The sequence below is a fragment of the Rhincodon typus genome, chromosome 7 (assembly GCF_021869965.1).
Source record: "Rhincodon typus isolate 14 chromosome 7, sRhiTyp1.1, whole genome shotgun sequence".
NCBI classification, from domain to species: domain Eukaryota; kingdom Metazoa; phylum Chordata; class Chondrichthyes; order Orectolobiformes; family Rhincodontidae; genus Rhincodon; species Rhincodon typus.
Genome location: NC_063338.1, coordinates 90,336,397 through 90,362,989, shown reverse-complemented (window position 1 = coordinate 90,362,989; position 26,593 = coordinate 90,336,397). Strand labels below are relative to the sequence as shown.

General features: G+C 42.0%; 1 protein-coding gene across 1 annotated transcript in view; it reads right to left on the bottom strand.

The window, feature by feature from the left end:
* The window catches only part of pdia5 (protein disulfide isomerase family A, member 5), an 88,583-nt gene that overhangs the window by 41,687 nt on the left and 20,303 nt on the right, over positions 1 to 26,593 (bottom strand). Inside the window, exons 7-11 of the mRNA XM_048599263.1 lie at positions 22,979 to 23,050; positions 22,190 to 22,326; positions 14,817 to 14,887; positions 10,145 to 10,308; positions 4,927 to 5,057 (exon numbers count right to left, since the gene is read on the bottom strand). Of these exons, the coding sequence (XP_048455220.1) occupies positions 4,927 to 5,057; positions 10,145 to 10,308; positions 14,817 to 14,887; positions 22,190 to 22,326; positions 22,979 to 23,050 (575 nt within the window). The remainder of the gene's footprint in view (positions 1 to 4,926; positions 5,058 to 10,144; positions 10,309 to 14,816; positions 14,888 to 22,189; positions 22,327 to 22,978; positions 23,051 to 26,593) is intronic.

Here is a 26,593-nt window from a genome sequence, read left to right as displayed (position 1 = left end):
CTTCAATGCTGTCCAGTCTCCATCAAAGTGCTGTTGTTCTGTCCCACTCTGAATTTACATGGTCCAGTCTGTCATGGTGGGTAGTCCTGTTTCTGGTTTTGTACCGTAGTGGTATGTAGATGGGATCTATTTCAACATGTCTGTTTATTGCACCAGTAGTTGAAAACCAGGCCTCCAGGATTTCTCATGCTCGTCTTTGTTTTGCTTGTCCAAGTACTATAACATGGTCCCAGTTAAACTTATGTCCTTCTATGCTGGAGTGTATTGAAACGAGGGAGAGTTGGCAGTGCCGTTTTGCTGGGAGTTGGTGTTCGTGTATCCTCGTGGTGAGTTTCCTGCCCCTCTGTCCTATGTAGTGTTTCTCACAGTTGCTGTATGGTATTTTGTATATCACACATTTATCCTGCTTATTGTGGGTATGGGGTCTTTTGTCTTTGAGAGTAATTGGCGAAGTGTGGCTGTTGGTTTGTGTACTATCCTTATTCCGAGAGGTTGTAGGAGTCTTGTAGTCAGTTTTGATGCGTTTCTAATATAGGGTAAGGTGGCCAGTGCGTTGGGGCGTAGAGTGTCTTCTCAGTGTTGTTTATTTGCCAGGCATCGGCAGACGAAGCTGTTGGGATACCTATTGTTTGCAAAAGCTTTGCATAGGTGTTCCTCTTTGTTTTTGCGTAGCTCCGGGGCGTTGCAGTGCGTTATCACTCGTTTAAACAGAGTCTTGACACAGCTCTCTTTGTGGACACTGGGGGACTTGTGGAGAAATAGCAAAAGTTCTGGTCACCACAATACCAGAAGGATGTGGATGCTTTGGAGAGGGTATAGAAAAGGTTTACCAGAATGTTGCCTGGTATGGGGGATTTTAGATATGAAGAAAGGCTGGCTAGACTGGGTTTGTTTTCACTGGAAAGTAGGAGGTTGAGGGGTGACCTAACAGATGTTTAAAAGATTGTGAATAGCATGGATATAGAGTGGAAAGTATGAGACTATTTTCCAGGGTGGAAGGGTCAATTACTAGGGGACACAGGTTCAAGATGCGAGGGGGGAAAGTTTTTGCACAAAGGCTAGTGAGTGCCTGGAACGTGTTGCCAGAGATGGTGGTGGAAGAAGGCACAATAGCATCAGTCAAGAAGCTCCTGGGTGAATACTTGAATAGGAAGGGAATAGAGGGAGACAGATCCCGTAAGTGAAGAGAGTTTTAGCATAGAAAGGCAAAATGCGGTGGTGCAGGCTTAGAGGGCCGAAGGGCCTGTTCCTGTGCTGTGTTGTTCTTTGTTCTTGTTCTTGTTCTTTATGAAGAGAGATACCAATGGCAACCAGGTGGGTGGTCAATACAGATATTAATAATGTAATTGCACATAAAAGTAGATATTATTTTGAGCAGTGGAGGCATTTAAAACACCTGCTTTCCTTGATAGTGTGCGTGTTGTTCGACATGCTTCTTTAATCTAAAGCCTCAGTTAAAAATTAACTTTATTTCTTCGTGCAACCATAGTGACAAGAGACAAACATTTACAACATAGAAGGCTATTTGGTCTTAAGCCTGTGCCTCGTACTTCGTGAAAACAATCTGAGGCTAACCTGATTGCTCCCTCATTCCACGCTGTCCTCAGTCTTCTGCTGGTTTTCAGATACATATGAGTGCAGCAAGATATTCTTGTTCCTGTACTCGAATCCTCTCACTGAAGGCCAACATAAGTTTGCCTTCTTTACAGCCTGCTGCACTTGTGCACTTACTTTCAGTACCTGGTGCACAAGGATACCCAGGTCTCAACACCAGTTCGTCCTTCTTGAAACAGAGCAATCCAACTGCCTTTTTGTGTCAAATGACCAAATATTCTGACAGGGTGATCCTCAATGATTAATAAAAAAAACTCTAAGCACCACAAAGGTAGAATAAAGTCACCAAATTTTACTGATTCTCGGAAACAGACCAGAGGACGACTCATGGCATACTCAAGATATGTTCATGTAACAAGTTTGTTTCTTGCTGATGGCGGAGGAGCTTTACTTTAACAAGAATATCTAGTTTAGGTTACTGTATTATCTGATAACCTGAGACACCAGGTGAATAGGTGTAATGTAATTCAGGGAAAGCGCCATCCATCTCACATTTGTTTTATTATTACCAAGGAAACGAACGTCAAAATCCATATTTCAGTAGAGACATGTACTTAGGACTTCGGGCATCTCCATCAGAGCATGTGGAAAAGCAAAAGAAGTCTTCCTTGGATGGGAAAACCTGGGCCTAGAAATCCTTCTCAGTAAATTGCTGAGCACAGTTTGATTAACTAGCAAAAACAGAGGAAGAGTCTGGACTCGCTTATCTCCAGTAACATTAGACTACCATGTCCTGTCAAGCGTAATCACTAGGAATGTAGTGATAGCATCTACTTTAAACTGTACCAAAATAAACACAGTCTCGCATATATAAACATGTGCCAAATATTCCAAGGTGGAAGATCAGTATCTCATTTTCTGCTTGGGGACCCTGTAGCCTTCAGGACTCAATATCGAGTTCAATAATTTTAGGGCCTGAGCCCCACCATTTCCCACTGCAACCCCAACTCATCGCATGGGCTGCTACTACAAGTAACCTATTGTCAGCTATGAACAGTCCCCATTAGCAGCTGTTCATTCTCCCAGGCTGACCTTCACCCTTTCTCTGCCAATCACTATTCTGTGTCTCTGGGCTCCATCTCCACCTATCATTTACTTCTCCCCTCCTCTCTCCACCCCATCTTCAGTGTATGCACCAAGTTTTTCCTACCTACATTCAGTTCTGAAGATGGATCACTGAATCTGAAACATCAACGGTGCTTTGTTTCCACAGATGCTGCCAGACATGCTGAGTTTTTCTAGCAATTTCGGTTTTCGTTTCTGATTTCCAGCATCCGCAGTTCTTTGGGTTTTTTTTCACCAAATATTCTCATTATCACTACAAAACCTCTAGTCATACAGAGGCTGTAGACTTGCTGAAAATTACTGAAAGAGCTGTGGATGCTGCCAGTCCTGCTGAGATTTTCCAGTGATTTCTGTTTTGTTGCAGAAAATTACCACGGAATTAGTGGAGCACTTTTGCATCAGTGATTTGCTAATGTATTGATCCAGCTGTGTTCCTCTTTGAAAGTAAACTGTACACTAAATATGCTTTAAACAGGATGCATATTTTCATTCAGAGAGCCACCAGCTATCAGAAACTTAACTAGAACAGCCACATAACTACCATAATTTTAGGAGCAGGTCAAGTGTTGGACATTCAGCAATGAGTAACTCATCTCAAAGCCAGTCCACCACCTAAAACATGTTAGTTAGGAGTCTGATTGAATACACTTCATATATTTGAATGAGTACAGTTCCCAATCACTTCCTCAACCTAATTCAAAACCAAGCAGCCCGCTAGTTTGACAATCCATCTGCCACACCAAACATTCATTCCCTCTATCACTGGTGCAGAGTAGCAGCATAGCACACAACCTACAAGACACACTGCAGCACTTACGAAGACATCTTCAGCTGCACTTTCCAACCTGTGACCACTGCCACCTAGAAGGACAAGGGCAGCAGGTACAAGGGACTGCACCACCTGCAAGTTCCACTGCAAACTGCTCACCACCCTAACATTAAACTATATCACTGTCCCGTCAATTACTGGGTCAAAACAGCACTGTGGGTGCACCTACACCAACTACATGGACTGCAGCCATTCAAGAAAGTTGGCTCACCACCACTTTAAGGGCAATTAGGACTGAGGGAAGAAAAATTTTGCCCTTGCGAGCGATGCTCACATCCTGCAATTTAATATAAAAAGAAAGAATGGATAAATTCAAAAACTAATTTTAAAAACAGTAGTGCCCTAAAACAGAGACAGAATTAAAAATACCTGATCACAGCCAAGACAATTTTGGATTTTGGCTCATATTCTGCAATTCCACTCCACTTCAATGGTACTGGCTGATCATACACCTTACATGGAATGATATCAAACTTAAGCACAGAAACAGACTACTGGCCCAACTGGTCTGTGATGGTATTTATACGCTGTGTGGGTCGTCCTGCCAACCTATTTCTTCACATCTCAATCATTACATCCCTATATTGCTGCCCCCGCACCCCCCACCACCATCTATTTATCCTGCATCCTCAAACAGGCAGTAATCCAACTTCTGTTTTGAGAGCTGCATGAACACAGTGAGTCGATTAGCCAAAATTTTAGGCTGACATTTTGTTGTGGGCATGTTTGGCTCTCTTTCCTCAAACACCAGCTTTGCTTACACAAATGAGGAAGATACTCAGGACTGAAAATGAACTGCACCGAGTCTCAAAAAACATAAGGACATATGCGCTCGTGCTCAGGATGTCCTTACCGTGAGTTTGACTGAGACAGGATGGAATGGAGTCTTGGCTTTTCCCATGCAAGATAGGAGGGACGAGTAATTCTGCTGATTATTTATATACATCTTTCAGCCACTGCATTAGGGCTAAATCTGTCAAGGTTTAAGAGCTCAGAAACAGGGGAAGGCAGCCAGCCTCTTCACCATCCAATCACATCACATCTAATAAGTACCTTAACTATTTCCCCACTTGGTAACATATCCCTCAATGCCCTTACAAAACAAAAAAAATTATCACGCTCAGCTGTGGGAGGGGAGCTCACTCATTCCTGGCTATGATTTTAAGATCATGACAGTCAGTTCCCTACCTAGGGAACAGTTTATCTACCCCAGCAAATCCATTAATCATCTTAAACAGCTTATATAATATATTAATAATTAATGTCCTGTACTTTCGAATATTAACCTCATTAATACAACCAGTCACTTCCAGCCCATTGTTTAAAGTGGGAAAAGGTGCTTTGTGACTGAGCCGTAAAATCAGAACAGCATTAAAAGTTCAACACCACATCTAAAAGGTATACAAACGATAACTTACAAGGTGCATAGAACATGACTAAGGCATGCTTCTTTTTCTTCATGAACTCCTTAAAATCTTCAGCGCTGAGATGGGTGACACTGGTCTGCTGCTCTTCCCAGGACTGTTCAGGTGGTGGAGGAGCTTGAGGACTATGGAGGGGCAGTGAGGACAAGATGGTGGAAAAGAGTAAAGTTAATGAATGTGAATTTCAGGAAAACCACCTTTAAGATCTCTAGCCTTGGTGTTGAAATCTACCGCAGCTCCAGTTCATCCTCTGCCAGTGATCTCTTCCAGCTCTACAAGGTTTCTTCCAACACTAGACTACTCCTCATCCACTGCTAGGTCACTGTCTAAGTCACACCTTGTATTCTGGAATGTCCTCTCTCAAACTTTCTAGGCGCCTGTGCGAAAGTGGAATAGTTAAATTTATAACTTTTTCATAAGCCAAATTATTTCTGCAAGAAAGCTGGGTTTGTTTGCAACATAACATTTGTGTTTTGCATGCACCATCCCAGTTTCCCGCACCTCTGCCCTCACATCCTCTCCCCCCAACAAAAGTAAAGACAGAATCCCCCTTGTCCTCACATATCACCCCACCAACCCCTACATCCAACATATCATTCTCTGCCATTTCCGCCACCTACAATCTGACTCCACAACCAAAGATATATTTTCCTCCCCCACCCCAGCTGCCTTCCATAGGGACTGCTCTTTGCATGGCTCCCTCGTTTGCTCCACACTCCCCACTAACCCCATCACCCCCGGCACTTTTCCCTGCAACTGCATGAAGTGCTACACGTGCCCCTACACCTCCCCCCTCACCTCCATTCAAGGCACAAAACAAACCTTCCTCATTAGACAGGTTCACCTGCACATCCGCCAACATGGTCTACTGCATCCGCTGCTCCTGATGTGGCCTCCTCTACATCGGTGAGACCAATTGGAGGCTTGGAGACTGTTTTGTAGAGCATCTGCGCTCCATTCGTGACAAATGACAACACCTTCCGGTCGCAATCCCCTCCCACTCCCTGGGTGACGTCCATCCTGGGCCTCTTCCTGTGTCACAATGATGCCACCTGGAAACTGGAGGAGCAGCACCTCATGTTCTGCCTTGGGAGCCTACAGCCAAATGGCCTAACTGTGGATTTCACCAGTTTCAAAATCTCCCCAACCCCAGCCTCATCACATGACCAACCCTCCCTCTCAACCCCAGCCCCTTGACCTGACACAACTTGTCCATGTTCTCTCCCACCTATCCACCCTTCCCACCTCACTGACCAATCCCCACCAGTCCCTACTTGCACTCACCTATCACCATCCCACCTACCTTCAACCCTAGCCTCAACCCTCCTCTCTCTACTTATTTCTGAGCTCCCTTCCCCTTCCCCATTTCTGAAGAAGGGTCCCGACTAGAAACGTCAGCTTTCCTGCTCCTCTGCCATACTGCCTGGTCTGCTGTGTTCCTCAAGCTCCACACTGTAATCTCTGACTCGAGCATCTGCAGTTCTTACTATCTCCCAGCCAATATTATGCCTTCACCATCAACTACTTTGCCAGGATGAATTGCTGATAGTGTGAGGGGTGGTCGGTTAGGCGACAATTAAATCTCATTATGCAACATGCTTACAAACAGTATAGAATGGAGCTCTCGGAAAATGAACAATTACTGTCATCATCAATAGCGATCCAGATATTGTTGAGACCAGCTCCGAGAGCAATCGGAATTATTTCAACTCATTAATGGATAATTGAGTAACTGAGACTTACAATATCACTGACTTTGAACAAGGTCAAACAGACCATGTTTTTCTTTTTCTAATCCCAACTACTCAGCTGCATACAGAATAAGTGCCTAGTGCACAAACAGCAATTCAAGTGAACAATCAGTTTAAAATAAACATACCCAGTGCATCTGAATCCAGTCCACTGTACCCTCTTTGTATCAACACCAACTGTAAAGCAATTTTAGTTTTATCCTGTTCGGTATGTGGACTGTATTAGAAGATCTAACATTGTATGCTGGCCCTTTGTAAAAGAGCTATTTTATTAATCTCACTTTCCTCTTCCATTTACACCAAGCCCTGTGTGGTATTTTCTATCTCTCCCTACAAGTAAACATTCTCCAAATCACCAGTCAAAGAGTCATAGCACACCTGACATGGAAATTGGGCAAAATGGTTATATCTTCAGTTACTTTAAATTCAAACGCTGGAATTGTTCATTCCAAACCCTAACCATATTTTTCTCTTCCTCTGATGATCTACTTTAACTTGCCTAGCAAGTGTTTGATCACCTGTCCTAAGACAATAACAACAACCTGTGTTTATATAACACTTTTAAGATAGTAATATGCTCCATGACCCTTCACAGAGCTCTGAAACAAATTTAAACACTTAGCAGGTCTTACAAGGGGTAAGATGTAGGTTTTAAGCAGCACCATGGGGTGATTCGGGGAGGGTGGTTGAGGCGGTGAGAGAGAGGGAGCGAGAGAAAGAGGGAACGAGCGTGCGAGTGTGATAGCGCGAGACAGAGACTTAGAAACATAGAAGATAAGAGCAGGTGGCAGCCATTTGGCCCTTCGAGCCTGCTCTGCCATTCTTCACGATCATGACTGATCATCCAACTCAATAGCCTAATCCTGCTTTCTCCCCATAACCTTTGATCCCATTTGCCCCACGTGTTATATCTAGCCGCCTCTTGAATACATTCAATGTTTTGGCATCAACTACTTCCTGTGGTAATGAATTCCACAGGCTCACCACTCTTTGGGTGAAGAAATGTCTCATCTCTGTCCTAAATTGTCTACCCTGAATCCTCATACTGTGGCCCCTGATTCTGGACACACCCACCATCAGGAACATCCTCCCTGCATCCTCCCTGTCCAGTTCTGTTAGAATATTCTCCTTCTCTAGGAGAACCCACCCCGATTCGTCTAAACTCTAGCGAAAACAATCCCAACTAAGTCAATCTCTCCTCATACGCCAGACTGCCGTCCCTGGAATCAGCCTGGTAAACCTTCGCTGCACTCAAGAGCAACAGCATTCATCCTCAGAGCGGGGTGGGGGAGGGGGGGACGGGGGTGGATGGGTGGGGGTGGGGGAGGGGCAGGGTGGGAGGGAGAGAGGGGACGAGCGCAAAGGAGACAGAGAGATTGAGCAAGACTCCAGATCTTGGTGTCCAAATATTGAAAGTCTTGGCTAATGGTGTCACAGCAATTCAAATCAGGGTCCACAAAGGGGTAGAACTGGAACAGTATAAATATCTGAGAGTTGTAGGGAAAGTGACATCTCCTCCTTTGGCTCAACGTCAATTTTTTTATTTCTGTGAAGTGCCTTGATATGCTTGAATTAAGTTCAAGGTACTATGTAAAGGAAAGCCGAAGTTACATTAGTGCTTAGTGGGCAGGTGTTCTCTGCCTGGTGATCCAGACTGTTTGAGGTCAAAGTAAAGGGAATTTCCTGTAGAATCTGATCCAATCACACCCAACAGGGAGGTTTTTGAAAAGTATTGCAAAACACAAAGGTTTTCCAGTACCATCTCTTTCACAATAACCCCATCATCCAAATAAATATATACCTGGGATTCTACTAGCAATAAACACTTTCTCAAGCTCATTCAATTTCCTCCTTAAATTACTTTCATTGTATATTCAGTAAGTGCTTCCATAAGCATCAGCTCGATATGATAAAATGCTTCCAATGTTCAGCAACAGAGGTAGAAAATGTCAAGTGTAGGATTTGGATTTCCTGCCAGAAGCTGCTCAGGGATTTTAATAAAACAGTTCTCCGAGCCAGCTGTAACTCTTGTTATGCTTTTAATAGATCAAAAAAACCCCCACAGATTTCTGAACAGGGTGAAACAGAGATTGCCAAATACCAAGAGACTGAAATTTCCATACACTTTCCACAAAACCAAATGGATTGGGTCAAGTCTCCTGTCTTTCCTGTTGCACAATTTAATTAAAGGTTTAAAGCATTCAGGATTCACTCCTCACCCTTTCTCATCAAAATGTCAAATTAAAAGTAATTAGTTCCACTGTGGTTCCTGGTGAGTGACATTGCATCTGACAGTCCCTTGCCTGAAGGCTCACTGGAGCTGTTCAGTGGAGCGATTTCATCACAGTCAAAAGCATGTCGATATCACCCCACGAACCAGCAAGGCCAATCAGCAACTGGGAAAACTATATGGAAAGCAGAGTGGAACTACTGGATGACAGACCTATGCTGGTCAGTGTACTGGGGTTGGGAATGAAGGCTGGTCAATGACAATTCCAATGCTCTCAAATCACCCAAACTGTCAAACTGAGCACCCCCAAAATTCTACTGCCTGTGCAATCTAACTTGCCCAAATCCATTCGCTCACCTCATGTGCACAACATCAACTACCAGTTCAGCCACACTGCTTTAAAATTTTGCACACGTTTTATTAAATGCCACCAAAGCCTCACCCCTCTCCATCTCTGTAACATCTTCCGGTCATGCATTCTTGCTATCCCTAGTTCTGGCTTCTTGCACAGCCCTCATTTTCATTAAAAACCGGAAGAACAGATATTGCCAGAAAAGCCCAACAGGTCTGGCAGCATCTCTGAAGAGAAATCGGAGTTAACGTTTCAGGTCGACTGACCAGTTCTGCGGAAGGGTCACTCGAGCTGAAAGGTTAACTCTGATTTCTTTCCACAGATGCTGCCAGAACTGCTGAGTTTTTCCAGCAATTTTTTTTCTTTAATCATTTTCATTACTTCATCACCTGGGCCTTTAGCCACTGAATCCCAATTCTCTTTCCTCCTTTAGGACACTCCTTAAAACCAACCTTGCTAATACTTTTGTTAACCTGTACTAGTAATTCACTAAGTGGGTCGGTCCCACATTTTGCTTGTATAATTGTCCTTGTGAAGCACCTTCACGTTACTTTGCTACAACAGCAGCACGCTAAAGTGTAAAGGATTGTCTTTGTTAAATGGATTTTATTTTCAAACCCATCTAGGGCATCTACCTGGGCATGAAATATTTTATGTAGTGCTCTTCCGGCAAAATGCCTTCGCGGACCAAGTAACTTCAGCACATCATGCATCAAATACAAGCCTGGTACCCATCTGCCAATTGTCATGTCATCTTCTGTGCTACCTGCCTTGTCTTTTGAGGTGCCCTGCACGCAAGCCTCAAGTCTTCAGCATGGATTCATTAAAATAAAATGCTGCAGAGGCAATAATGCATTTTGTTCGAGGTAAACAACATACTTGTGGAGCCACTCGATGATCTTATCCTTGGTCCGCAGATGTGGAAGTGTCCATTTCTCTTCAGTATTTTCAAAGTACTTGAGGGTTGGGAAGCCAGTGATTTGAAACCTTTCTCCTAAGTGCTTCTGAGATGTGACATCAACTGCTGCCAACACACCTGGACTCTAGGATAATAAAGCAAAACCAGTAACCAGAAGAACAGGCAGAAGGGAAGAAAGTCAAAGAAGGTACACTGAAATTTTGAAAATAGGATAGAAGGATTCTTTCTTCTTAGGTGTATTATTTCCACGGACCAATAAAACCTGTCATTTTAACTGGAGTTATAGAGTCATTGAGATATACAGCATGGAAACAGGCCCATTGGTCCAACGTGTTCACGCTGACCAGCTGTCCTAAATAAATCTAGTCCCATTTACCAGCATTTGGCCCATATCCTTCTAAATCCTTATACCCATCCAGATGCCTTTTAAATGTTGTAATTGTACCAGCCTCCACCACTTCCTCTGGCAGCTCATTCCATACACGCACCACCCTCTCCGTGAAAAGGTTGCCCCTTAAGTCCTTTTTATACCTTTCCCCTCTCACCTTAAACCTTTGTCCTTCAGTTTTGGCTCCCCCACCCCGGGTAAAAGACCTTGTCTATTTACCCTATCCATGTCCCTCATGATTTTATAAACATCTATAAGGTCACCCCTCAGCCTCTGATGCTCCGGGGAAAATAACCCCAGTCTATTCAGCCTCTCACTATAACTCAAAACCTCTAACACTTGCAACATCCTTGTAAATCTTTTCTGAACCCTTTCAAATTTCACAACATCTTTCTTATAGCAGCGAGACCAGAACTGCATGCAGTATTCTAGTGGCCTCACCAATGTCCTGTACAGCCACAACATGACCTCCCAATTCCTATATTCAATGCATTGACCAATAAAGGCAAGCACACCAAACGCCTTCTTCACTATCCTATCTAGTTGTTACTTGTTGAATTTAAAGTGAATGTCAGGGATTTACTTTATTTAACCACTAGAAGTTGCTGAAAGGCAGGTTACACCACTTTTCACACTCCTTTTACAAATTACAAGGGGAGGTTCCTCTTTGGGAATTTCGGTTTTAGTTCTCAAGGTCGGGGTGGTGGGGGGGGGGTCAACTTCCACTTTAGAACAGATTGGGGGCTTGAGTCCGGGGATTTACCCAGTTTTATGCGTTTTAAGACATTCAGCACCTCCTCCTCTTGTCATATGGACATTTTTCAACATGTCACTATTTATTTCCCCACGTTCCCTTTCTTCCAAATCCTTCTCCACAGTTAACACTGATGCAAAATACTTGCTTTGTATCTCCCCCTTCTGCTGTAGTTCCACACATAGGCTGCCTTACTGATCTTTAAGGGGCCCTATTCTCTCCCTGGTTACCTTTTCGTCCTTAATGTATTTGTAGAATCCCTTTGGATTCTCCCTAACCCTATTTGCCAAAGCTATCTCATGTCCCCTTTCTGCTCTCCTGATTTCCTTCTTCAGTATACTCCTACTGCCTTTATACTCTTTAAGGGAATCACTCATTTTCTGCTGTCTACATCTGACATGTGCTTTCTTCTTATTCTTGACCAAAATTTCTATTTCTCTAGTCATCCAGCATTCCCTACACCTACCAGCCTTGCCCTTCACCCTAACAGGAACATACTGTCTCTGGACTCTCGTTATCTCATCTTTGAAGGCTTCCCATATTCCAGCTGTCCATTTACCTGCGAACATCCACCCTTAATCAACTTTTGAAAGTTCTTGCTAATACCATCAAAAATGACCTTCCGCCAATTTAGAACTTTAACTTTTAGATCCCGTCTATCCTTTTAAATCACTATTTTAAAACTAATACAATTATTCTCACTAGCCCCAAAGTGCTCCCCCACTGACACCTCAGTCACCTGCCCTGCCTTACTTCCCAAGAGTAGGTCAAGTTTTGCACCTTCTCTACATCCACATTTGAATCAGAAAATTTTCTTGTACACACTTAAATTCCTCTCCATCCAAGCACTTAACACTATGCCAGTCCCAGTCTATGTTTGGAACTATGTTTAAAACTCCCTACCATAACCACCCTATTATTCTCACAGATAACTGAGATCTCCTTACAAAATTGTTTCTCAATTTCCCACTGACTATTTTGGGGTCTATAAGTATAATCACAATAAGGTGATCATCTCTTTCTTATTTCTCAGTTCCACACAAATAAATTCCCTGGATGTATTCCCAGGAATATCCTCCCTAAATACAACTGTAATGTTATCCCTCATCAAAAATGCCACTTCCCCTCCTCTCTCGTCTCCCTTTCGATCTTTCCTATAGCATCTACACCCTGGAACCTTAAGCTGCCAGTTCTGACTATCCCTGAGCCACATCTTTGTAATTGATATGATATCCCACTCCCATGTTTCCAACCATGCCCTGAGTTCATCTGCCTTGCATTGAAATAAATGCAGTTTAATTTATCTGTCCTACCTGGTTCTTTACTTTGTTCCTGCCTGCCCTGTCTGTTTGACTTACTCCTTTGCCCAACTGTACCAAACGGTTGACATCCGCTTTAACTCCCCCTCCCACTCCCCTGGTGACATGTCCGTCCTTGGCCTCCTCCACTGTCAGAGTGAGGCCAAACGTAAACTGGAGGAACAACACCTGATGTTTCGCCATGGCAGCTTACAGCCTAATGGCCTGAATATTGACTTCACCAGCTTCAAAATCTCTCTACCTCCAACTTGTCCATCTTCCAACTCACCTGTTTGCTTCACCCTTCCCATTGACCAATCATAATAACCCTGACATGCATCCACCTGTCTCCATCCCACCTACCCCCGCAAGCCCCACCTCCCGCCTCTATTTATTTCTGGGCTCCCCTCTCCCTCCCCAGTCCTGACAAAGAGTTTCAAACCAAAACACTGACTTTCCTGCTCCTCGGATGCTGTCAGACCTGCTGTACTTTTCCAGCTCCACATTTATTGACTCTAGCTTCCAGCATCTACAGTCCTCACCGTTCTCCTCCTCTTTCCTCACTATCTATCTTGTTGCCCACACCTCCTTTTTACTAGTTTAAATCCTCCTGAGCAGCTGCAGCAAATCTCCCTGCCAGTATATTAGTCCCCTTTCCAATTCCAATCTGTCCTTCTCACACAGGTCACTTCTACCCCAGAAGAGATTCCAATGATCCAGAAATGTGAATCCATCACCCCTGCACCAGCTCCTCAGCCACGCATTCATCTGCTCTATCCTTCTATTCTTACCCTCACTGGCTTGTTGCATTGGGAGTAATCCAGATATTACCACCCTTGAGGGCCTACTTTTTAAATTCCTGCCTAACTTCCTATATTCTTTCCTCAGAATCTCATCCTTTTCTCCTATGTACACACTTGAATGAACGGCAATGATCTCCTGCTGGTTCCTCTCTGCTTTGACAATATTCTGCACCCTCTCCACGGGATCTTTTATCCTGGCTCCAGGGAGCCAACACACTATTCTGATGTCTCGCTATCGGCCGCAGAATCGTCTCTGTGCCTCTGACTAGAGAGTCCACCATCACAATCGATCGCTTGGAACCTGGCATATCCCTCGTTACATTAGAGCCAGTCTTGATACCAGAAACCTGGCTGTCAGTGCTACATTCCCTTGAGAGTCCATCATCCCCTACATTTTCCAAAACAGCATACTTGTTTGTGATGGGGATAGCAACAGGAGACCCCGGCACGACGTGCCTCTCTCTTCTACCTTTCCTGGAGGTCACCCATCTACCTGACTGTATCTTCAGTTTATCCCGTCCCTGCAACTGTCATCCATCACACTCTCCAGATCCTGTAAATTCCTCATTGCCTCTAACTGCCGCTCCAACCAATCCATGCGATCCGATAGGATTTGCAACCAAACACACCTTCTGCAGGCATAATCATGAGTAACATGGAAACTCTACTTAATCTCCCACATCCGACAGGAAGAGCACAACTAAAGGCCATCTTTGCATCTTAACAATCTACAGACCCAGAAAATAGCACAGTCTTACTGCTCTAGAAACACTGCTCCAGACTAGCATAGTACTTATGTTGTTATTTTTTTTTAAGAGTTTAATCAGGAGACAGATCACAATAAAAACATATAATTGAAAAAGAACTCACTCTACTCACTACTGTAGATTTATAAAAGAACAACAGTAAGGTTACACTTTAAAGCCATTTAGTCACTCCCCTGCTGTGAGCTTCCACACTCAGGTTTCTCCAAGGTCAGCTGTAAATTTCACTGTTTGTTTATTTTTCTTAGAACGAACTCCAATGAGCTCATTGAGATACTTGAAACCAAACAGCAAAGGCAGCAGCTGTGCAGGTTACTACTGGGGAATACAGCAGTGTAAGTTTCTTTCTCCATTTAAATCACTTCCCATATGGTCACTGCCTTTGACTGTCTTCCTCGTTTTTAAAGTGTCATTGTTTTGATCTTTTCTCCCCGCCAAAGTTCCCAAAACAATGCAGCAGCTTATAAAACAGTAATTACCACTCCTAACATTTGAGGAAATTAGCTCCAACACTGAAAATAACTCAAAAAAGGAGCAGCTTTTATAACTATAGCTTTTTCCTGTCCTCTGTCTTGGATTACCCAGAGTCCTTTTTTTTTGAAAGAAAGCACAAACATTTCCTTACATCACTTTCATTATTCAACATCTCGGCAGCTTCCTCGTACTCTGGCTTCATCTTTTTACAGTGCCCACACCCTACAGATTTGGAAACAAAAACAGAATTCAGAATGTACTCATCTCAGAACTAAAGCTCCAGAGCATGTCATCTCAGTCATTATTTCACCGTGCAAACTAACCCAAGACTGGTTCTAATAATTTTAAAACAATCAGAAATTTAACAGGTCAGAAGATGGTACCAAAGTACCAAGAAGGGGGGAAAAAGACAGTGACAAACTAAGCTTGGAAGAGCAATGCAATTTATGGTCAACTGTAGACCGGGGCTAATTAGCAGAGGTGCAAAGACTCAAAAATCATCTGGGAGTAATCAGCGGCAATGAGCAAATATTTTTGTAGTACTTTCCTTGAACAGATGAAGTTGGTGGGATAGAGTTCACAATTTTGTGGGTAGTGTAGAGTGTAGAATGAAGTATGTACATGGATGGCAGAAAGAATGGGGTTGGCAGGCAAATTACCATTTTCCCAATCAACAGTTCCTACCATTTATTTCAGAAAAGGCAAAAACAGGTACGATTTTTAAAAAATATTTCTTTTCATTGTCAGTTATACTCCCATCCTAAAGAAATCCTGCCTTGAAATTTGTAATTTGAAAAAATAATCAGCATAGTGGCATCACTTATGTTATGAAAAATTAAAAGTATGGCATTTATACTGCATCTTCTACATCACGAGATGCCTCAAAGTAGAACTACTAAGGTACAGTCACTGTTATGCTGTAAAGGACAAAGCAGCCAGTTTGCATGCAAAGCTCCCATAAGCAGCAATGTGATTTAAAAAAAACAATTTTTTTTTTTTATTAGGTACCAACTGAGGGATAAGCATTGCTCAAGTCATAGGGAAAGGAAGACAGCATGGAAAAATAAGAGGAGTGCAGGGTCTTACAGAAAAGCAATGGCAAAGTCAGTAAAGCTCTCACTGGAGTCAGAAGGTTGGGCTTTCAAGACTCACCACGGGGACGTGGAGCACAAAAATCAAAGCTGGCTGTCTCTCAAATGTCAATGCAAAAAATAATTTCTGGATTTTATCATATTTCTTTTGGGGAGCTTGTTGCACGTAAATTGGACTGCCTCGTTTCCTATATAACAATAAATAACTACACTTCAAAAGTACGTCATTTGCTGTAAAGTGCTTTGGAATGTCTTTGGTCGTGAAAAATGCTATATAAATTTAAGTCACTATATTTTTCTCAAGGATGAGCGACAGGGCCCAATAGAGACCAACAAACAGAAGATACAGTGAAGTACTTCTTGTCAGCTTTGCCAACAAAATGAACAAAGTAAGTCACTAAAATGCAGCTAATGAACACAATACTGATTATTGAACTTCTATAATTAACAGTCCATGATTTAAGGAATGAATTTAATTGGAAACTAAATAGCAACACAAATTGTTTAATCTCATTTTAGTTAGAATTGGCCAGCTGACTGCATCAGTGTTAATCAGATAGGTTCTGTGCTCAACAATTATTTCCATGTTTAATAACTTCCTGTCACTGTGACAATTACCAGCTGCCACCTCAACACTGCAAACAGTCTGACTAACATGCACCTGTCAACTGTTCAAGTACAGTTGAGAGAATCGGGATTTAAAAACCCTATAAAGGACAAAGGTGGAGGTATTTTAGGCTTGTTTTAACAGATCGAACTGCTGTTTCCAAAGTGCTGCATTCATCCAGCTAGCTGGCAAATTGAACATAAGAACATAAGAACTAGGAGTAGGAGTAGGCCATCCGGCCCCTCAAGCCTGCCGCACCATTTAATAAGATCATGGCTGATCTTTTTGAGACTCAGCTCCACTTACCCGCCCACTCACCATAATCCTTAATTCCTTTACTGTTCAAAAATTTACCTAGCCTTGTCTTAAACACATTCAGCGAGGTAGCTTCAACCACTTCGCTGGCAGGGAATTCCACAGATTCACAACCCTTTGGGTGAAGAAGTTCCTCCTGACCTCAGTCCTACATCTGCTTCCCTTTATTTTGAGGCGATGCCCTCCAGTCCTCGTTTCACCTGCTAGCGGAAACAACCTCCCTGCCTCCACCTTATTTATTCTCTTCATAAGCTTATATGTTTCTATTAGATCTCCTCTCATTCTTCTGAATTCCAATGAGTATAATCCCAGTCTACTCAGTCTCTCCTCATAATCCAAACCCTCTCAACTCTGGAATCAACCGAGTGAATCTCCCCTGCACCCCCTCCAGTGCTAGTATATCTCTTCTCAAGTAAGCAGACCAGAACTGCACACAGTACTCCAGGTGTGGCCTCACCAGGACCCTAGACAGCTGCAGCATAGCCTCCCTGTTTTTAAACTCCATCCCTCGAGCAATGGCAGACAAAATTCCATTTGCCTTTTTAATTACCTGTTGCACTTGCAATCCCACCTTCAGCGATTCATGCACAAGGACACCCAAGTCCCTTTGCACAGCAGCGTGCTGCAATTTTTTACCATTTAAAAACATAGTCCATTTTGCTGTTATCCCTACCAAAATGGATGACCTCACACTTATCAACATTGTACTCCATCTGCCAGACCTTTGCTCACTCACTTAGACTATCTATATCCCTCTGCAGACTTTCAGTGTCTTCTGCACACTTTGCTCTACCACTCACCTTAGTGTTATCTGCAAATTTTGACACACCACACTTAGTCCCCAACTCCAAATCATCTATGTAAATTGTAAACAATTGAGGTCCCAAATCTGATCCCTGAGGCACACCATTAGTCACTGACCGTCAACCAGAAAAACACCCATTTATACCTACTCTTTGCTTTTTACTGGTCAACCAATCCTCTATCCATGCCAATACATTACCTGTAATACCGTGCAACTTTATCTTATGTAGCAGCCTTTGATGTGGCACCTTGTCAAATGCCTTCTGGAAATCCAGATACACCACATCCACAGGTTCCCCCATTGTCCACCATGCAAGTAATGTCCTCAAAGAATTCCACCAAATTAGTTAAACATGACCTACCCTTCATGAACCCATGCTGGGTGTTCCCAATGGGACAATTTATATCCAGATGTCTTGCTATTTCTTCCTTAATGATGGATTCAAGCATTTTCCCCACTACCAAAGTTAAGCTAACTGGCCTATAGTTACCTGCTTTTTGTCTACTTCCTCTTTTAAACAGTGGCGTCACATTGGCTGTTTTCCAATCTGCGGGAACCACACCACAGTCCAGTGAATTTTGGTAAATAATTACTGGTGCATTTGCTAGTTCCCCCATCACCTCTTTTAGTACCCTGGGATGCATTTCATCAGGGCCAGGAGACTTGTCTACCTTTAGCCCCATTAGCTTGCCCAGCACTGCCTCCTTAGTGATACTGGTAGTTTCTAAGTCCTCACCTGCTATAACCTTCTTGCCATTAGTTTTCGGCATGTTATTTGTGTCTTCCACCGTGAAGACCGACACGAAATAACTGTTTAATGGCTCGGATATTTCCTCATTCCAGTTATTAAATTGGCCTTCTCATCCTCTAAAGGACCAATGTTTACCTTCGCCACTCTTTTACAATTTACATATTTATAGAAACTTTTGCTGCCTGTTTTTATATTCTGAGCTAGTTTACTCTCATAATCTATCTTACTTTTCTTTATAACTTTTTTTGTGGCTTTCTGTTGGCTTTTAAAGATTTCCCAGTCTACTAGTTTCCCACTACTCTTTGCTTTTTTGTATGTGTTTTTTTTCCAATCTGATACTTTCCGTTATTTCCTTAGACATCCATGGCTGGCTCTCTCTTTTCCTACAGTTCTTCCTTATCACTGGAATATACTTCTGCTGAGCACTGTGAAAAATTGTTTTGAAAGTCATCCACTGTTCCTCAATTGACCCACCATAAAGTTTTTGCTTCCATTTTACCCTAGCTAACTCCTCCCTCATTCCTTCATAGTCTCCTTTGTTTAAGCACAGGTCGTAGGCACTGGATTTAATCTTCTCAAGCTCCATCTGTATTTTAAATTCGACCATACTGTGATCGCTCCTTCCGAGAGGATCCCTAACTGTGAGATCGTTAATTATTCCTCTCATTACACAGGACTAGATCTAGGATAGCTTGCTTCCTCGTAGGTTCCATTACATATTGTTCAAGGAAATTATCACGGATGCATTCTATGAACCCCTCCTCAAGGCTGCCATGACCAACCTGGTTTGACCAATTGATATGCAGATTAAAATCCCCCATGATAATTGCTGGACCATTTCACATGCATTAGCTATTTCCATGTTTATTGCCCACCCCACCACGATGTCATTATTTGGTGGCCTATAGACCACCAAAGTTCCTAGATCTCTAGTATTGGAAGAAAAACTCTCCATTTAGATACTCAAAATCTCACAGAACAGGAAACAGCCATTTGAACTATTTTGCCTGTGTAGGCTGTTTGAAAAAGCTATCAATTGTGGTAGTGTCCCTGCCTCTGGGACAGAAGGTTCAGAGTAAAACATGTGATGGTCATGGAGGTCACTGTGGCTGGGTCTCCTTTCTTAGAAAAGCAGAAAACAGCGCTGAGATCTGATAAACCTTCCCTGCATCATAAAGGTCAGATGTGGTGATGTTCGCAAATGACTGAACAATGTTCAGCATCATTCGTAACTCCTAAGGTACTAAAGAAGCCCATGCTCAATTGCAACAGATCAGGACAAAATCCAGGCTTGAGTTGACAAGTGGCAAGTGACATTTGTGCCACACAAGTGCCAGGCATTGACCATTTCCAAAAACAGAGAATCTAAAAATTGCCCTTTGACATTCAATGGTATCACCAACACTGAATCCCCACTATCAATATTCCTGGGGTTACCATTGACCAGAAACTCAACTGGACTAGTCATACAAAGTACTGTGGCTACAAGGTCAGATCAGAGGCTAAGAATCCTGCGGTAGGTAACTCACCTTCTGATTTCCCAGAGCCTACCAACCACCTACAAGGCACAAACAAGGTTTGTGGTGGAAAAATCCCCAATTGAGTGGATGACTGCAACTCTAATAACATAAGAAGCTTGAAACCATCCATGACAAAGCAGCCCACTTGGACTTGTTTGCTGAATTAGTGCCAGTCTCTCCACCACCGATGCTCAATAGCATCGGCGTACACAATCTACAAGGTGCACTGCAGAAATTCATCAAGCTCTCACTCAGCACCTTTTGAACCTATGAACATCACCATTTGGAAGGACAACGGCAGCAGATATCCGGAAACATCACCGGCAAGTTCCCTTCTGAGCCACTCACCATCCAGACTTGGAAATATATCATCATTCTTTCAGTGTCATTGGGTCAAAATCTTGGAACTCCCTCCCTAATGGCATTGTGGGTCTACTTACAGTTTAGGGACTGCAATGGTTCAAGGAGGCAGCTCATTACCAACTTCTGAAGGGCAATTAGGAATGGGCAATAAATGCTGATCCAGCCAGTGATGTCTACATTGCAAGAGTGAATAAAAAAAATAAATTTATAAAAGGAATCAGTATGGTAGATGTATAGAAAGTTTTTGTCGCTCGTAGTTGAGATCAGAAAGAGAATCTATAAATATAAGATAGTCACTAATAAATGCAATAGAGAATTCAAGAGAATCTTCTTGATGCAGAATACGCTGAGAATGTGAAACTCATGACCAGAAGACACAGTTCAGATGAATAACACAGGTGAATTTAAGGAACAATTTCATATCCTGAAATGGTTTGATGGCATAAGAACAGCAAAAATGGTGACATGAACCCAGTGGGTAGAACGTTTGTTTCAGTGCCACATGGTCTACATAATGCCTGTCTTTTCTCTTTCCAATTTTTTTCCCTGCCATTACTCTCTGCACTTTATTTCCTTAATAGAAAAACAGCACCTGGAGCACAGATGGTCAGTGAACACGGAAGGATAATGTGTCCAAATTTATTGTAATGTCACTGGCGGAGTTGTGATAGAGCAAGTGGCTTTGTGCAACAGTCCCACATCCACTGGGTGCTATTTTGATAATTACCAAAACTCATTTCTCTTGGCAACACCAAAGGCCAAAATGTTATTAAACTCAAAATAACAGACAGTGATAACCAACCCTGTCATGTCTTATCTACTTATGTCCGAGGTAGATTGACTTGGCTGGGTTTGATAGCAAGTCCTGTCGAAATAAGATTAAGCAAATTATGTTGCTGCCCAGTTCCAAAATGTCTTTAATTCATGGAATGTCAATTATAGAGAATCAATAATGAGCTGTGTTTATTAACAGCATTTTAACAACTAATTCTGCCTTGCTCATAAAGGTGATTTGATGCTATGCATCACTATTGTTCGGTCTTTGTTTCTGCTGAATTCTGTTTAAACCACATAATCCCAAAGATACATACAAGCCTAGGGACAGAACTCATTGGTGGTAGCAATCTCAGTGACTAGCTGGAACAGCTTTGAACATTTGTGAGGGCTGCAGAGAAAATTCTGAGTTTATTTTGTTTATATTGGCTCAATGATTTATTCCCTCTTCAGAGAACTGCAAGGTTTAGATGGAGGAAGAGATGGAATCAGGTGGGTTAACTGTGTGGGCAGAAGCTGTCTGGTGCTTTCCAGTTCCAAAATAGAATTGACCATTTTCCCCGAAGCTTGAAAAAGCAGCAACTGCTTTAACGTTCCTGTCCTTGCTAGAACAGCTTCTGACAAAATGCAAGAACAACCCTAGGTGTGTAGCAGTGTTAAAGTAATTAAACAAGCCAAATGACATCATTGGAGCATCAAATTAAATCTGATGGGGCTTCAGAACACTGAATCCTGGCAACTTACATGCCATCTCTCTTTCTGAACGTGGCATCCTTAAAATGGAGTGGCTCTTAATGCAATGCCCCCTAACAGCCTGTAATGGAAAGTGCTTAAGCTGGGAGCAGAGCAAGGGGCTCCTTTGTGAAAAGCCATTGGGGTCAAAACTCCAACCAAGATAATCAACTGTAATTCTTAGCAACTTTTTAGTAGAAAAATATTACGGAGGACCCAAGTCAGCTGAAAACAGGAACGTTTGGTATAAAATATAGAACGTGCGAGCCATGTATGGAGACAATATTAGGGCAGATAAGGAGTATCTAAAACCGATGTGATGGGTTGAGGGAGTTTCAGAGTCTCAGAACAGTTGAATTCTCAATAACTGTCATTGAAATCCATTGTCTTCCAGTGAGGTATGACTCCACATGATGTAGTGTGACTGCAGATACATCTGACAAGAAAGCTCCAGAGTGAAGGTGCAATTAAGAAGCAAGCGGTTAAACCTCAAGTATCCATAGTTCTCACAGAACAGGCCCATAAGCAGCAAGTAAAGGCTAACTTGCATTCAAACTGCAACTTACATGGCGCATAAAACATCACGAGTACGGATGGGTGTTCCTTCACAAACCCATCAAAGGTATCATCTGTTAAATGAGACACTCCAGACTCCTGCTCTGCCCATGGGATCTCTGGGGGTTCGGGCTGTGCTTCTTGGGGTCTGGCGACAAAAGAAATGCAACTGTGTCACAAAGATGAATACATCAGATAAACTATGGTGCAAACCATTCGTCAACTACCAGATACGGTTTGATGTCCTTTCGTTCTCCAACCAACCTCGCCAACCCCTTCCCTGAAAACAAACACATTTCTTTGCAGAGGAGATTAAGGGCGACTCTTCTTGTGTTTGAGTGTATTTAACTTGGTCATACTGAAGTTTGTATAGTCAAGAAAGATAAAAGCACAACACAAATCATGTCATTCCAGTCATTAAGCAGCCCGCATTTTTTTTTGTTGGAGGCACTTGACTATATTGCAAAGGAGCTTTTGATACATGATCCCTCAAATCCAAGAACAAAATACATCTGCAGACAATAAACTAATGGTAAATATTTGTTTAGATGAATGATAAGGACATTAACAATAGCATACACATGTTTAGTTGAGTTATTATGAAAATGTGCCCAATAAAATTGGAATGACAGCCTGCCTTAAGAGGATTCATAATCTCAATGCAGTGAAGCATTTATATTCCCAATGCACTAAAATAGCCTGAGGTGAAAAAAAATTGTCCTTTGTACCCATGGTAGTAGAGTCAGCAAGATAACGCACACGTAATTTTCTTCATACATACAACACTTAATCTTACTCACTTTTTCATCCACTCAACAAAATCTTGGGCAGTAGCTCCATAGTTTTCAAAATTAAATAGAAATTTTCCCTTCCTTTTGAAAGAAATCAGAGAAAAAGAAACAACTTAATTATTGTGTATACTGTACAGCATTTCCCATAATTCAACCATTTAATAATGAAGGACAGAGAGTCTGAAATTATGGAATCAAATGGGCTGAAGGGACATCTTCACACAAAAATGTCCAGTGATTGTGTCAACAAAATGGAGCGGTCATTATTTCATTTTTCACTTTTTCCGTTGAAAAATCCAGATCCTTGGTTATAAATGCTCCTCAAACTTGTATTTTGTTGACAACACAAACGAACAAATGTTGCAGTAATTCAACCCCAGGGCTTATCTTAAAGCAACAAACGCTGAGAAGGTTTTAAACATATATTAAAAAAAAGACAGACATTCTCCTTTTGTTTCCAGGGGAGTTAACTCAGGTTGAGGTACAGTTCTGAAAGCCTAGCAGCTCTCTGATACATCACATAAGAGGTGATTATTTTTGGAAAAGATAATCAATGAAAGCTTTTCAACCTCAAACTCATTTTGGCTCTTTCTTGAATGGTTGGAGAAAACTGAGTCAACAGAGTACAGTCTTCCCTGCTCCATGACAACCAGGAGACGAGAAGCAAAACTCCCTCTGTCAGCCACCGGACAACTACACAAATCCAGGCAATGCAGCACATAACCCAAGCCAACAATCTAATGCAATAGGGAAGATGTGCTGCTCTGTTATTCCATACATTCCTATTTACCTTGGCTTAGGGGGTTGGTTAGCTCAGTTGGCTGGATGGCTGGTTTGCAGTGCCAACAGCGTGGATTCAATCCCTGCACCAGCTGAGGGTTACCATGAAGAATGCTCCTTCTCAACCTCTCCCCTCACCACCTGGTGGTAAGCCTCAAATTAAACCACCACTAGTTGTCTCTCTCTAATGAGAGCGCAGCCCTATAATCTGGTAAGACTATGGTGACTTCAATTACCTTTCAAGCCATCTTTAAAATGAGACGCCAAACTGAGGTTTTGCCTGCCCTCTCGGGTGAATACACAAGGTTCCACAGCACCCTTCTGAATTGGAGCAGGGGGTGTTATCCCTGGTATCTAGGCCGATATTCATCCTCCAACCAACATTACCTAACAGATTATCTAGTCATTACCTGATGTTGGGATCCTGATTAGCACAAAATGCCTGCCTTGTTTCTTACATTACAATAGCAATTACACTTTTAAAAGTATTCCACTGGCTGCGAAGTGCATTGGGGTGTCCTCAGATCCTTAAAAGTCGGCGAGAACACCTTTGGACTAAAACAACCATGAAGAAACCCAACATAACTTCACCATCTTTCGCAAGCATAGAAGTGGCAATTTACACCAACTTTAGAAATCACACCTTTGATAGGACAAGCATGCTATACATTCATTCGTAAAGAATCAAAGAAGGTGATACTCTCACAAGCAGCAGTTAGAAGCATTGTACATGTAAATTAAATTTGTCAATTTTTAAAAGTTAAGGCTGTTTGACTTTCAACTCCAGAGACAGGAAACTAAGATAGTCATGTGTTTAAAAAACACTTTAAAATTCATAATTTGACAGTTGCTGTGAAATGATTCTTTGAGCAATTTCTGAGAAGAGAATTTTAAATAGGTCCTCAGGAAGCTATGGTAATTCTAAAACAGCTTTTACAGTGATCAATTTTAAGAAACACTATAAAGATGATTATATAAATATACTTCAGAAACATTTTCTAATTTGCTCAAATTAACAAATGGCAATCAGTCTGGGCAAAATTCCAATTAAAGTTCATCGACATTCCCAAAGGATCCCAACAGTAATTGCCATGTTTAATGTCGAAAAATTATTTTTTCCCAGTCAAATAGTCCTATGCAAATGATTTCTCCTCACACACAGCACAGAACCTCTATCAAATTTTGGAGTATGAATTGCTATGAGAAATAGCACAACTTCAAGGCAAATAGTGATCAGTTGGGTTGAGCAGATATTTATTCCATTCATTCCTAGTTAACTTTCAAGCCAAATTCTCATTACCTGTGCACTAAAAATGCCATTTAGATGATAGAAGAAAAAAAAAGGCAAAAGGGGGCCATTCAGCCCTTTGAGCTTGCTCCTGTATTCAATATGACCACAAATGATCATCCAACTCAGTACCCTGCTCTCACTTTCTCCCCATACCCTTTGATCCCTTCATAAGAACAGGAGAAATAATGATTGTGCCTCACTCTCTCTATTTTCTTCCCCCTCCATTTATAAAGCTTATAGGATCTTGAACTTTACAGGAAGCACAAAGTTCAGAAGTAAGGAAGTTACTACTCAACCTTTCTAAAACACTTTCCAGTTGGCTTCAGCTAAGTATTGTGACCAGTTCTGTGCACTGTACTTTAGGCAGGATGCCAGGGTCTTAGGAGATTTACAAGAATGGCATCAGGCATGAAAATGTCAGTCATGTGGAGAGACTTGGGGATGATTTTGCTTACAGGAGAAAAAGGTTCGAGAGAGACTTGGGAGAGACAGTCAATACATTAAATGGCACAGATGAAGAACAAATGACACTTCCACTGGCAGGAAGGTTGATGTATAGAAAACACATGCTTAAAATAATTGGCAAAAAGTAGAGAGATGAGGATAATATTTTCCACACAGCGAGTTGATGTAATATGGAATGCATTGCCTGATCAAGACTACTGTAGGATTAGTAACTTTCAAAAGGCAATTGATAAAGGGTTTTTAGGACTTTGGAGGAAAAGGCGGCAAGACTATTAGGATTACTCCTTGAAATAGGTGACTAGAGTTAAACAGCCTCCCTTTTGTGCAGCATGGTTTTACAAATAAAAACAACTTCCAAACCTGTATCATCTTAGGCTTTACTTCAATGTGTTACAATCGGCCTGAACATCCCTAGGATTTGCAAGCTAAACTTTTCATGAGTCTGCAACCTAGTGACATATCCCAACTCTTCCCATCCACCTGGAAAATCAAAGTGTGCAAATGTGGTATCGAAATGGAGTATAGATCAAACTCATCCGTAATGACACTCACGAAATGGCTGCTAACTAAGTGATTAAGCACTGAGGTGGTCAAAACCTGCTGAATTTCACGCTGGTGCAAGCTCACAGTGGCTTCAGTGGAGAAATGGGAGAAAAATGAAATACAACAATCAGTACTTTTTTTCCCCAATTTAATATTTTAATATTTTCAGCAATTTAATATTTGTACCGTCTTTGGATAAGAAGCTAGGCCCATTCAGAGATGGCAAATACACTGAGAACCAGAGATACTTCAGAAATCATTCACTAATGAACCAAATTAAACCCATTGTCCTTTCAAATAGACACCAACCCAGTGATATATTTTTCACCAGCCATATGCTTCATGATGGTCAGATGGGTTTGCAACAATTGCCAGCTTATTTGAACTTTGGACCATCTCTACATTAAAAAAGGCTAATCATTAAAGAGTTTAAAAGGAGGAAAAGACAGGGGCAGAATGCTTATTTCCCAACAGCAGAAGTGTTATTTTTGTAATCTGTCCTATACTTTCCTTCTCCAAATTCTTAACAGCTCGTCCAGACAACT